Source organism: Salvelinus fontinalis, chromosome 31, assembly GCF_029448725.1.
Source record: "Salvelinus fontinalis isolate EN_2023a chromosome 31, ASM2944872v1, whole genome shotgun sequence".
In the NCBI taxonomy this organism is placed as follows: domain Eukaryota; kingdom Metazoa; phylum Chordata; class Actinopteri; order Salmoniformes; family Salmonidae; genus Salvelinus; species Salvelinus fontinalis.
Genome location: NC_074695.1, coordinates 39,336,104 through 39,350,682, shown reverse-complemented (window position 1 = coordinate 39,350,682; position 14,579 = coordinate 39,336,104). Strand labels below are relative to the sequence as shown.

At 42.0% G+C, this 14,579-nt stretch overlaps 1 protein-coding gene across 5 annotated transcripts in view; it reads left to right on the top strand.

The window, feature by feature from the left end:
* The window catches only part of LOC129830217 (kazrin-A-like), a 223,939-nt gene that overhangs the window by 46,622 nt on the left and 162,738 nt on the right, over window positions 1-14,579 (top strand). Inside the window, exon 1 of one of the 5 annotated variants that reach the window (XM_055892598.1) lies at window positions 10,344-10,616. The exons of the other annotated variants lie outside the window; for them this stretch is intronic. Coding sequence (XP_055748573.1) covers window positions 10,526-10,616 — 91 coding nt within the window. The 5' untranslated portion in view covers window positions 10,344-10,525. Of the gene's footprint in view, window positions 1-10,343; window positions 10,617-14,579 lie in introns of those variants that run through there. 5 annotated transcript variants of the gene reach the window in all.

Below are 14,579 nucleotides of genomic sequence, written 5' to 3'. Positions count from 1 at the left end.
ATATGCACAGACTGCCTCCCCTCATCTTACCGGAGTTTGCTGTTCTATCTTGCCGGTGCAGCGTATATCCCGCTAGTTGAATATCCATGTCGTCATTCAGCCACGATTCTGTGATATTACAGTTTTTGATGTCCCGTTGGTAGGATATTCGTGATCATTCCTTGTCTAGTTAATTGTCCAATGATTGCACGTTGGCGAGTAGTATTAACGGTAACGGCAGCTTTCCAACTCGCTTTTTCCGGGTCCTGACCAGGCATCCGGCTCTTTGTACTCTGTACCTGCGTCGCTTCCTCTTGCAAATAACGGGGATGTTGGCCCTGTCGGGTGTTTGGAGAATGCCCTGTGCGTCTTGCTTGTTGAATAAAAAATATGTCTTATCCGAGGTGAGTGATCGCTGTCCTGATATCCAGAAGCTCTTTTTTGCCGTAAGATACGGTTGCAGAAACATTATGTACAAAATAAGTTACAAATAGCGCAAAACCCCCCCGCACAATTGCACAATTGGTTGGGCGCTCATAAAACTGCTGCCATTTCTTCCGGCGCCATTTTAACATAATAGACCACCTTTTTTACAATTTTTGCCAAAATGACATGCCTCCCAAATCTAACTGCCTGTAGCTCAGGACCTGAAGCAAGACTATGCATATTCTTGGTACCATTTGAAAGGAAACACTTTAAGGTTTGTGGAAATGTGAATTGAATGTAGGAGAATACAACACAATAGAATAGATCTGATAGAAGAAAATACAAAGAAAAAAACAACCAAGGTTTTTTATCACAATCTTTGAAATGCAAGAGAAAGGTCTCTGTTAAAGCATCACTCTAGTTGTAAATCCTATAGTGTCCACAAGATGGCAGCAGTGTATGTGCAAAGTTTCAGATGGATAACTTGGAGAATGACTGATCTTCAAGACTTTTAGTGTGAAGTCCCCATGTACATTTGGGCAAATCGTGAGAGACATTTGCATTCATATGAAAAAATTCTGTAAGAATATCGTCAAATATGTATACTTGGACTTTGATTTAGCTTTCCAAGTATTAGTAGCCATATTATAAGTTCAACATTTGCAAAACAACCAGTTTTCATAACTTCATAACTCTGAATATCCTTATAATTTTTGTCCAAAATGAAAAGGCATGCTGTCATACAAGATTAGAAGCTACATTTTACAACATATACATGATTTCATTGGCTATCTAGCTAGCTTTGTTTGACCCCGATTGGTGCTTATTTGACAAAGATACAGTCGTTCAAGAGATGGCCGCCCGCGCCATCGGCGTGCCATGAAGGCTTCGCTCTTTGATCAAATATGGTGTCCTATAGGATATACTACACCCCAAATGAAATAGTGAAGTCTTGTTACCTTCTAGGATCTCTGAGGAATAGATACAAACGTGATTTGACTCATTCAAACAATGTTTAGGGTGAGATTTTCACAGATTCCTTTGTTTGCAAATTGAACGAGTGGAAATACAAAATCGATCGTGCATGCTATATGGACCTTTTTAGGATATGAAAAAGGATTTTATCTAACAAAATTACACTTCATGTTATCTCTGGGACCCTTTGGATGATAAATCAGAGCAAACAATAGCATGGCATTTTTCCGCAGTAATAGCTACTGTAAATTGGACAGTGCCGTTATATTAAAAGGAATTTAAGCTTTCAGTCGATATAAGACACTTCTATGTACTGACATTTGTTGTTACTCTTAAATCTGCGATCTTGACGGGATGCGGATCCTTAATTAAAGAATTTGGTAGTATCTCCAACCGGCCTCACAACCACAGACCATGTGTAACCATGCCAGCCCAGGACCTCCACATCCAGCTTCTTCACCTGTGGGATCATCTGAGACCAGTCACCTGGACAGCTGATGAAACTGAATAGTATTTCTGTCTGTAATAAAGCCCTTTTGTGGGGAAAAACTCTGATTGGCTGGGCCTGGCTCACAAGTGGGTGGGCCTATGCCCTCCCAGGCCCACCCATGGCTGTGCCCCTGCCCAGTCATGAAATCTATAGATTAGGGCCTAATGAATGTATTTCAATTGACAAATTTCCTTATATGAACTGTAACCCAGTAAAATCGTTGAAATTGTTGCATTTATATTTTTGTTCAGTATACATATCAGTGGGTAACTGGCAAATGGGGAGGGGTGAGGAGTGGGTTGATGTTATTAAACCAGGGGGGTTGTTTGTAGTTCAAAATAGAGGTGTTAAACAATGGAAGTATTAATTAATTTACCTGCAGAAAAGAAGATAACTATTCATACCTGTATTTTGGTTACAGGGTCTGTGAAAATGCAGAAATCATAGGTCTTCAGGTGGCTTTTATTTTTCCATGTTTTTTACCACCTACCCCAATATACGAAAAAGCTGGTATAAAAATGCAGGCATTGTAAATTAGGGGGATTTTGGTCAGTGTATGAAAGGCGCACTAAGTGCTGAGAATGTCTCGCCTTATATTTTTCTCTGTTCTTGCCCTTTATTTTAGCAAAGTTTGACATACCACCTCTCTTTATCAACTCTCTTTACCTTTCTCTCTCTTCCTCTCACCCTTTCCCCCCAAACATTTACTTTTTTTCTCATCTTGAAATGAACTCCAGTAACAACACTGTAGCTCTTCTGTTGCCAAAGCAAGCCTTTAGACGCCCACCATTTTTGGTGCTCTAACTTTTTGTGTACATGTTTACTTAATTTCACTGAAGAGGTTTTTCTATGTCTGCTGTGGAATTAAATGCCCTCTTTGTCCTCCTGCAGCTGCTTGTTCTTTGTGTGCGCCTCTCAAACTGCTCCCCAGTTTCTTCCCAAGGCTGCTTCCTATTATTGTTCACTTTAATTATTAATATTTTAATGCTAGACAGGGGGAACAAAGCTGCTATGTCCATTCATTTTCTGCCTTTGTGCTCGATGTCGGACAGATAACAAATTCACAGAATCCTTTCTCCTAATGGTACTACAGTAGTGTTTATGGTCCTACTCAAATTATGTTATCACTGTGCTTAGTGTTTATGGTCCTACTCAAATTATGTTATCACTGTGCTAACATACTGTAGCTACTGGTTCCCTAAATTACTTTTTGATCTAGTCATAGGCATGTAATAACTTTGAGGTCATCAGAGGTCATCTTTGTCATTCTTTGTCACTACTGTCATTCGCCTTTTAATTTGACATTTTTCTTATTTTTAACCTTTATTTAACTAGGCAAGTCAGTTAAGAACAAATTATTATTTACAATGACGGCCTACCAAAAGGCAAAAGGCCTCCTGTGGAGACGGGGATAAAAAAGAAAAAATACATAAAATATAAATATAGCACAAAACACACATCACGACAAGAGAGACAACACTACATAAAGAGAGACCCAAGACAACAACATAGCAAGGCAGCAACACATGACAACACAGCATGTTAGCAACACAACATGACAACAACATGGTAGCAGCACAAAACACGGTACAAACATTATTGGGCACAGACAACAGCACAAAGGGCAAGAAGGTAGAGACAACAATACATCACGCAAAGCAGCCACAACTGTCAGTAAGAGTGTCCATGATTGAGTCGTTGGATGAAAAGATTGGAATAAATCTTTCCCTAATAATTTTCATCACTGCATCGATGGCTAAAGCATTGTTGTTATGTTTTGGGTTCTGCAAGTTTGGTTGTGGAAGTTTGATATCTATTTTTGTCCAAAGCATACCCGTGGTGGCCCTTGTGGTTAGTGATAAGAGAGGTGCTAATGCTTCCACCTGGACCACTATTGTCAGGTCGATACTCCCTCTAAACCTGAGATTTACCCTTAGGCTCTTTGCTCATTAACCTGCCCAGAAGAATTAACCCTACATGAACCCATTTGATTTCAATGACAACACAGGACAGTGGTCCAGTAACATCCCACAAAACTGACTAAATTGTATGTTGTATTTTCCCTCCACGAAAGTGTCTTAGGCTGTCCTAGATAACAACATACAGTATGTAACTGTTGATAGAGGTTTGGGGGATTGAGGTCTAACCCGCCACAGATGGTATTTGCTCTGGGTGATGAGGAGGATTTCCAGGGTTTACTTACATCTGCACTGCAGCAAAGGCAGGGGAGGAGAGGAAGGGGGAGCCGGAAACAGATACAGAGAAAAGAGAGAGAGAGAAAGAGCGAGAGGGAGCAGAGAAAGAGTGAGGACATGGCGCCAAGAGAGACGGAGACATACAGTGCCTTCAGAAAGTATTCACACTCCTTGACTTTTTCCACATTTAGTTGTGTTACAGTTAGAATTGAAAATTGATTCAATTGAGATTTTGTGTCAATGACCTACGCACAATACCCCATTGTCAGAGTGTAATTATGTTTTTTAAATTTCTTATTAAATTAATAAAAAATGTAAAGCTGAAATGAGTCAATAATTATTCAACCCCTTTGTTATGACAAGCTTAAATAAGTTTAGGAGTAAAAATGTGCTTATCAAGTAACATATTAAGTTGCATGAACTCACTATGGAGCGGCAGGTAGCTGAGTGGTTAGAGTGTTGGACTAGTAACTGAAAGGTTGCAAGACAGATTCCCCGAGCTGACAAGGTAAAAATCTGTCGTTCTGCCCCTGAACAAGGCAGTAAACCCACTGTTTCTAGGCCATCATTGAAAATAAGAATTTGTTCTTAACTGACTTGCCTAGTTAAATAAAGGTAAAATAAAACTCTGTGTGCAATATTGTTAAACATGATTTTTGAATTAGTATCTCATCTCTGTACCCCACACATACAATTATCTGTAAGGTCCCTCAGTCGAGCAGTGAATTTCAACCACAAAGACAAGGGAGGTTTTCCATTGCTTTGCAAAGAAGGGCATCTATTGTTAGATGGGTAAAAAAAAGTGACATTGAATATCCCTTAGAGCAGGGTGAAGTTATTAATTACACTTTGGATGATGTTTCAATAGACCCAGTCACTACAACCATACAGGCGCCCATTCTTACTCGGGTGCCGGAGAGGAAGGAAACCGTTCAGGGATTTTGCCATGAGGCCAATTGTGACTTTAAAACAGTTAGAGTTTAATGGCTGTAACAGGAGAAAACTGAGGAAGGATCAACAACATTGTATCAACAACACTCCACAATATTAAACCTAATTGACAGAGTGAAAAGAAAGAAATCTTCCCGAAATAAAAGTATTCCAATATTTGCAAAAAGGCACTAAAGTAATATTGCAAACAATGTGGCAAAGCAATTCACTTTTTGTCCAGAATACAAAGTGTTATGTTTGGGGCAAATCCAATACTACACATTACTGAGTACCTCTCCATATTTTCAAGCGTAGTGGTGGCTGCATCAAGTTATGGGTATGCTTGTAATCATTAAGGACTGGGGAGTTTTTCAGGATAAAAAATTTAACGTAGCTAAGCACAGGCAAAGTCCTAGAGGAAAAAATGGTTCAGTCTGCTTTCCACCAGACACTGGGAGGTTAATTCACCTTTCAGCAGGACAATAACCTAAACACAAGGCCAAATCTACAATGGAGTTTCTTACCAAGAAGACATTGAATGTTTGTGAATGTTCCTGAGTGGCCGAGTTACAGTCTTGACTTAAACGTACTTGAAAATCTATGGCAAGACCTTAATAGGGTTGTCTAGCAATGATCAACAACCAATTTGACAGAGCTTGAAGAATTTAGAAAAAAATGGGCAAATGTTACACAATCCAGGTGTGTAAAGCTCTTAGAGACTTACCCAGAAGGACTCACCATTGTAATAACTGCTGCAGGTGCTTCTACAAGGGTGTGAATACTTGTGTAAATTAGATATCACTGTATTTCATATTCAATACATTTTCAAAAAATTCCTAAAACATGTTTTATCTTTGTCATTATGGAGTATTGTAGATGGGTGACAAAAACATCAACAGTTGAAGTCGTAAGTTTACATACACCTTAGCCAAATACATTTAAACTCAGTTTGTCACGTTCTGACCATAGTTCTTGTGTGTTTTGCTTGTTTTAGTGTTGGTCAGGACGTGAGCTGGGTGGGCATTCTATGTTGTGTGTCTAGTTTGTCTGTTTCTATGTTTGGCCTAATATGGTTCTCAATCAGAGGCAGGTGTTTTGTGTTGTCTCTGATTGGGAATCATATATAGGTGGCTTGTTTTGTGTTGGGGTTTGTGGGAGGTTGTTTCCTGTCTTTGTGTTTCTCTGCACCAGATAGGGCTGTATAGGTTTGCCACATTTGTTATTTTGTATTCGTTATAAGTGTTCACTGTTTATCGTTTTATTAAACATGTTGAGCACTGGCTACGCTGCGTGTTGGTCCGATCCCTGTTACACCCTCTCTTCTTGTGAAGAGGAGGAAGGCTGCCGTTACACAGTTTTTCACAATTCCTGACATTTAATCTGTAATGGTTTTCCTCCTCCTCAGGGATTAAACCAAAATGCAGCGTCTTGAGTTGACATAATTTATTTAAAGAAAAGACAAAAACACAAACTTCACTAATAACTAACAAAAACAACAAAAGGAGTAGACAGACCTGGACGACGAACTTACATTAAACACAAAGAACGCACGAACAGGGAAAATAGACTACACAAAATGACGATATACAAAAACAAACCGAACAGTCCCGTATGGTGCGACAAACACTGACACAGGAGACAACCACCCACCACGAACACTGTGAAACAACCTACCTAAATATGACTCTCAATTAGAGGAACGCCAAACACCTGCCTCTAATTAAGAGCCATACCAGGCAACCCTTAAACCAACATAGAAACAGAAAACATAGAATGCCCACCCAAACTCACGTCCTGACCAACTAACACATACAACAAACTAACAGAAATAGGTCAGGAACGTGACATAATCAGAGTAAAAATGTCCTGTCTTAGGTCAGTTAGGATCACCACTTTATTTTAAGAATGTGAAATGTCAGAATAATAGAGAATTGTAATAGTACTATCAGAATCGTAGAGATAATTATTTGTTTCAGCTTCTATTTCTTTCATCACATTCCCAGTGGGTCAGAAGTTTACATACACTCAATTAGTATTTGGTAGCATTGTCTTTAAATTGATTAACTTGGTTCAAACATTTCGGGTAGCCTTCCACAAGCTCCCCACAATAAGTTGGGTGAATTTTGACCCATTCCTCCTGACAGAGCTGGTGTATTTGAGTCAGGTTTGTAGGCCTCCTTGATCGCATATGCTTTTTCAGTTCTGCCCACACATGTTCTATAGGATTGAGGTCAGGGCTTTGTGATGGCCACTCCAATACCTTGACTTTGTTGTCCTTAAGCCATTTTGCCACAACTTTGGAAGTATGCTTGGGGTCATTTTCCGTTTGAAAGACCCATTTGCGACCAAGCTTTAACTTCCTTACTGATGTCTTGAGATGTTGCTTCAATATATCCACATAATATTCCTTTCTCATGATGCCTTCTATTTTGTGAAGTACACCAGTCTCTCCTGCAGCAAAGCACCCCAACAACATGATGCTGCCACCCCCGTGCTTCACGGTTGGGATGGTGTTCTTCGGCTTGCAAGCCTCCCCCTTTTTCCTCCAAACATAATGATGGTCATTATGGCCAAACAGTTCTATTTTTGTTTCATCAGACCAGAGGACATTTCTCCAAATACGATCTTTGTCCCCAGGTGCAGTTACAAACCATAGTCTGGCTTTTTTTGGCGGTTTTGGAGCAGTGGCTTCTTCCTTGCTGTGCGGCCTAGGACTCGTTTTACTGTGGATATAGATACTTTTGTACCTGTTTCCTCCAGCATCGTCACAAGGTCCTTTGCTGTTGTTCTGCGATTGATTTGCACTTTTCGCACCAAAGTACGTTCATCTCAAGGAGACAGAACGTGTCTCCTTCCTGAGCAGTATGACGGCTGCGTGGTCCTATGGTGTTTATACTTGCGTACTATTGTTTGTACAGATGGACGTGGTACCTTCAGACGTTTGGAAATTGCTCCCAAGGATGAACCAGACATGCGGCAGTCTCCAATTTTTTTTCTGAGGTCTTGGCTGATTTCTTTTCATTTCCCCATGATGTCAAGCAAAGAGGCACTGCGTTTGAAGGTAGGCCTTGAAATGTATCCACAGGTACACCTCCAATTGACTCAAGTTATGTCAATTAGCCTATCAAAAGCTTCTGTAGCCATGACATCACTTTCTGGAATTTTCCAAGCGGTTTAATGGCACAGTCAACATAGTGTATGTACATTTCTGACCCACTGGAATTGTGATACAGTGAATTATAAGTGGAATAATCTGTCTGTAAACAATTGTTGGAAAAATTACTTGTGTCATACACAAAGTAGATGTCCTAACCGACTTGCCAAAACTATAGTTTGTTAACAAGAAATTTGTGGAGTGGTTGAAAAACGAGTTATAAGGACTCCAACCTAAGTGTATGTAAACCACCGGGCTTCCACTCTATTTTTTCAATTTAGAATTCAGACTGTAACACAACAAAATGTGGAATAAGTCAAGAGTTTGATTTGTCAATATTTTCTCACAATGCTTGACACGACTCTGAAAATGTGTATTTGTTTGTTCATGTATGCATGCAGGAGTGTATTTTTTCAGTGGACATTTAGATTGGTAACATGCGCAAAACATCAAAACACGTTTGATTGACTGACATTTCCCTTCTTTATAGGGCTTCCGAGAGTGTTACTCTTTTGAAAGCATTTTCTTTAATCCTAATTGCCACGCTGATAGAATCTCCCGGAAACTCCTTCAACTCCTAATGCGGAAAGTTAACTTGGTGAACAGAGGGTAATACTATTCCCTCTATCAGTCTCAATTAAAAGTGAGAAGAGGCCATTGTATCGTAATACGTCATCATTTAAGGCGTTAGTGGTCTTCCAGAGAAGATTGAGTGTTAAATTCTTGTCACACCACTAACCTGGCTGACTCGCTGAACTTTTTAATAATCAGGTTAAAACCTGTTCTGATTGGCCAAGTGGTTGGGGTGTACATTTAAAGGAGTAGTTCACCAAAATTACAAATGCACACAGTTCTCCAATTACCTCGACTCTTCTCACGGGTCACGAAGTACACAGTTTGGCTTATTTAGTTAGTTTCAGCAGTCTTTGGCTAGTTTGAGCTTCTGATCTTCTGACTTTTTAGCCTTGAAGCAAATCGATCCAACGTTCAAGTGAGCCTGTAAGGCTGTTTCCTAGTAACACAGAATTTTGCTCTACACTACCTTGTGGGCCAGGGACACACACACACACACACACACACACACACACACACACACACACACACACACACACACACACACACACACACACACACACACACACACACACACACACACACACACACACACACCACCCTCCACCGCCTCCCAAGCAAGGAATCGGCAGGAGAACCTGTCCTATCATACCTCTCATTGGCAGCCATGATGGATAACTCTAAAACATTCACCGGCAAGAAAAACAAAGCAAACACTTAGGCTCAAAGATACCTGCCGTCCATTTTCTTCCCTCCGTGGTATAAATGTTAGTAGTGCCTTCAAAGTGTCTTATTTAAAGGGGGTGAGATGAGTCATTTGTTTCACTTTGCTGGGTGTCTAGGGGATGGTATTGCTGGACCTGGAGCTCATTGACCCTGCCTTGGGAATTGGCTCCGAGGCTGGTAGCTGGTGGGAGTGGGGGTATATTGGAGAGATGGAACTGATAGAGCAGTGTCGTGCTCCTGTGGGATAATTTGATTTGGACTTTCGCTGTTTGCCTGTGCTTAATTTGCTCTGTTCTCATATCGATAGGTAGATAAATTGTCTGTAGATGTCCATGTGATACCCGGCAGGTCACAAATCCATTTTGTAGCTAGGCCTAGTAAGTTATCTGCATTAGAGACCTTGGCCCTGAGTGACCCCTGTTTGACCTGATGGATGGGACTAGAGGGAGGTTTCCTCCCCACTCCCTCACTCCCCTGGGACTACCACCACCATAAACCAGCTGCCAGCCCAATGGAAAATGGAGGTGAGGGTCCCTCCTCCACCTCCTGATGCTTCCCTAACTCCCCCCATCCCCAAATGACCACCCACCTTCAGTTAATGCTTTATTATTGGAGCCCTGCTGGTTGCTCTCTGGTGAGGTTATGCAGTATGTCTACTCACAGTTTTACATTGTTCCTATGAGTGTTCATTAGACTGTTATGACACGTACATAAGAGTTATATGACCCTTCAATCAGGGTTACTCACACTCACTGTGTCTTCGACATGCCTGCCTCTGACCTCATAGTGTGCGTGCGTGTGTGTGTGCGTGCGTGCGTGCGTGTGTGTACGTGCGTGTGTGAGTGTGCTGCTCCGATCAGGGTATTTCTGGTAAAGGAACAGAAGCATAGTAGGGGGCCATTCAGAGTAGAGGATGCTGAGGATGCACACACACAGACACACACAGATTAACAGTGTTAAGCTGCACAACTCGCCCGGGATAAATGCGGTCAGAGAGGGGAACAGCTGAGCAAACAACATCCGCAGGAGGGAGAGAGTAGAGGAGAGAGGGACAGAGAGAGGAAGAGAAAAAGGAGGATGGAGTTCTCATCCCGGCACAGTGCCGGGGATCGGTTGCCACTTTGGATATGTATCAGACAGGAGCCCGGAGCAGCAGGGACACATGGAGGTAACGGTTAACAAACTATAATGTAGCCAATAGCCAACAGTTTCCCATTCATGTTCTGGGAGAGTGGTTTGAACTACCTACTGTTAATTTTATCTCAGACAGCAAGTGTGGTTAATCACTAATTATAAACTGGGAGGTTCGAGTCCTGAATGCTGGCTGATTGGCTGACAGCCTTGGTATTTCAGACCATATACCACGGGTATGACAAAACATTTATTTTTACTGCTCAATTACGTTGGTAACCAGTTTATGATAGCAATAAGGCACCTCGGGGGCTTGTGGTATATGACCAATATATGACCAATATACCACGGCTAATTGTCTTGTGTCGTCCTGTATGTTGAAATAGTGTTCTATTAAAGTTTCATTAATAGAACAACAATCTTGTGCAGTCACTATTTCTTGTTGAAATAATGTTCCTAGAATGTTTTTCGAGCATTTTTATGTTGTCATGAAGCGTACAGTACAGTACAGTACAGTAGATAGGAACAGATGTGTAGATCCTGAAGCAAAGTAGAACGCGTCACATGCTGTAATGCTATCCAGAGGTATTATGATATGATACATTAGAGGACAGAACGACTAATCTTGATACAGTCAGTTATGAACAGACAGAAGAGGTAATTATTGTTGGGGGTGTGTTATCTGAATGGTTGTTGTGGCAGTGCTTGCTTGAAGCCACATATTTACGATTTATTTATATTTTATACTTTTTCTCTCAAAAAAAGTTGATGTCGAATTTAGCAGCGAGGCTTGTAACGGTTTAGGTTTGTGCTGTTTGTTGAATTATAGTATTTTAAATCCACTTTAGTTTTATTATCTGTGGGATATTGGCTTAAGGCTCTGTTTTGAACACTCAGTATGCTAATTTGCTGTTTCATATAAATCTTTTGAGTGTTGTGCAAAATTCTTGAACGATCAACCGTAAACATTTTCACAAGCCTCCTGTCTCATTTTGTCAGGTTGACATTTCTGGGCCAGAAATGTTGTTGTGGAACACGGCTCTGTTAAAAGTTGGCCAGAGGAATATCAACTAGCACTTCAAAGAGCCGTCATGTTTACAGCGGTAGTTTTTACCTCAAATATACACCTAAAAGCTTTCCTCTATCTACCGCCTTCCAGTCAGTGAGTATCTGGACTTTGTTGACATCAAAAACAGCTCTTGTAGTTGGAATGGTACTTTTTGCCTAATATGTGTATGTTTTCTGCTGCTAAACACCGGATTTTAGTGGACAACATTAAGGTACTGGACTGTGACTGGGCGGGTAGAACAGTATATACTGTTTTCTGCTCTGAAGGTAGTGGGAACATGCTCGGGTCTCTTCGGTGTCACTTCATGTCACTCTCCTAGTCCAAGTCTGTAATCCCGACCTGTTTCAAGCTGACCACCAAATTGCCCCTGTTCCCAAGAACTCCAAGGTAACCTGCCTAAATGATTATCGTCCCGTAGCACTCACATCTGTAATCATGAAGTGCTTTGAAAGGCTGGTCATAGCACATATCAACACCATCATCCCAGACACCCTGGACCCACTCCAATTCGCTGATCCACAGATGACGCAATCTTAAATTGCACTTCCCACTGCTCTCTACCATCTGGTCAAGAAAAATACCTATGAGAGAATGCTGTTCATTGACTACAGCTCAGCATTCAACACCATAGTACCCTCTAAACTCAGCACCAAGCTCAGGATCCTGGGACTGAACACCTTCCTCTGCAACTGGATCCTGAACTTCCTGACAAGCCGTCCCCAGTTGCTGAGGGTAGGCAACAACACTGCCACGCTGACCCTCAACGCGGGGTTCAAATGAAATCCCAAATTCAAGAACATTGGGAAATAACGACACTCCAAAAAGACGTCACCTCTTTTCCCCTTTTTATTTGTGGCCGGGCAGGCTAGCACGTTTCAGCAGTTATGTTTTCATCAGAGCATCCTCAACCCAGGGGCCCCTGATCACCGACTATGATGAGACAGCCTACAGGGAGGAGGTCAGAGACCTGGCAGTGTGGTGCCAGGACAACAACCTCTCCCACAATGTCATTAAGACCAAGGAGCTGATTGTGGACTACAAGAAACAGGTGGACGAGTATGCCCCATCTACACTGACGGGGCTGTGGTGGAGTGGGTCGAGAGCTTCAAGTTCCTTGGTGTCCACATCCCTAAGGACATGGTCCACACATACACACAGAGTCATGAAAAGGGCATGACAGCGCCTCTTCCCCCTCAAGAGGCTGAACAGATTTGGCATGGGCCCTCAGATCTTAAAAAGGTTCTACAGCTGCACCAATGAGAGCATCTTGACTGGCTGCGTCACTGCTTGGTATGGCAACTGTAACGTGTGCGCTGGGAGTCGGGAAGCAAGTTCAGGGAGTGAATAATTTAAGAAATAAACGAACATGAACAAAACAAGAAACATGAACAACTCACAGACAGGAAAATGAAACAGAAACAATGACGCCTGGGAAAGGAACCAAAGGGAGTGGCATATATAGGGCAGGTAATCAAGGAGGTGATGGATGACAGGTGAGCGTCATTATGCGCTGATGCGCGTAACGATGGTGACAGGTCTGCGCCGTAACAAGCAGCCTGGTGACCTAGAGGCCGGAGAGGGAGCACACGTGACAATAACCCTCCCCGATGCGCGGCCCCAGCTGCAGGACGCCGACCAAAATCACGATCCCGGGGATCAGGAGTGGACCGGTCATCTAAAGTGCGGGAACCTGTCGATCTGGCTGAGGCGTGGGAGCATGGCGACCTGGAGCGCCGGAGAGAGAGCATACGTGACAGCAACTGCACCGCCCTCGACCGCAAAGCGCTACAGAGGGTGGTGCGGATGGCCCAACACATACCTGGCGGTATCAGAGGAAGGGCTGAAAAATTGCCAAAGACATCAGCCACCCTAGCCATAGGCTGTTCTCCCTGCTACTGTTTGGCAATCGGTACCGGAGCCTCGGGTCAACAGGCTCCAAAACAGCTTCTATCCCCAAGCCATAATCATATGGTTATGCAGACAATCTGCATTGACTCAATTTTGCACTGACCCTATGCCCACTCACAAGACTCTACCCATCCACCCACCCACACATTTTGTACTTTCACACTCATCTTATACGCTGCTGCTACTCTGTTCCTTTTTGACTACTATTATTATTATCTTTACCCTGTCTATATGTACAGTACATATCTACCTCAAATACTTCATACCCCTACAAGTTTATCTGGTACTCCCTGTATATAGATTAATTCTATATTTATTTGTTTTACTCTGCATCATTGTGAAAGGGCTCGTAAGTAAGCATTTCAAAGTTAAGTCTACACCAGTTGCATTCGGCGCACGTTACAAATAAAATTTGACTTGAGTGGGTTTCTTTTTTCCAGTACGGGACACTTGTTGTCACATACATGTACGGAACCCACATGGAAAGCTAGGCTCACTTTTTCACTGGACTTGTCTCAAATGATGTATTTCCCATGTAGTGCACTACAGTACTTTCCAGTGGCTTGTCGAGTGCTCTACATGAGGAATATTGTGTATACTCTGCCTCAGATCAAAGCCTATAGGCCAACCAATCCAAAGCCTCCCCTACTGACCACCTGGACTATACTTGTGTAGAAGTACATTGGATTTCTGTTGCATTCAAAGCTCATCCACATCAAATAGATGCTCTGAAGTTAGTTTTCAAGTTTATGCTGTATAATCAGATGCTCTTAGACTCTTGGGTCAGACAAAATATGTCTACTGATTGCCTGTGTAAATATGGGGGTAGAGTTTTTTTTTACATCCATAGAGACCCCTTCCAATTTAGCTGGGAATTTTCATTGCCAAACAATGGTTTGTTTGTCATTAAAAAGTTATATTGTTATTGCAGTGGTTCACAAACTTTTCACTCAGGCATTCTTGGATATAGGTATGAATAGCACTAGGTATCTTTCCTGATACAAAACCTGTTCGTTAAAGAGT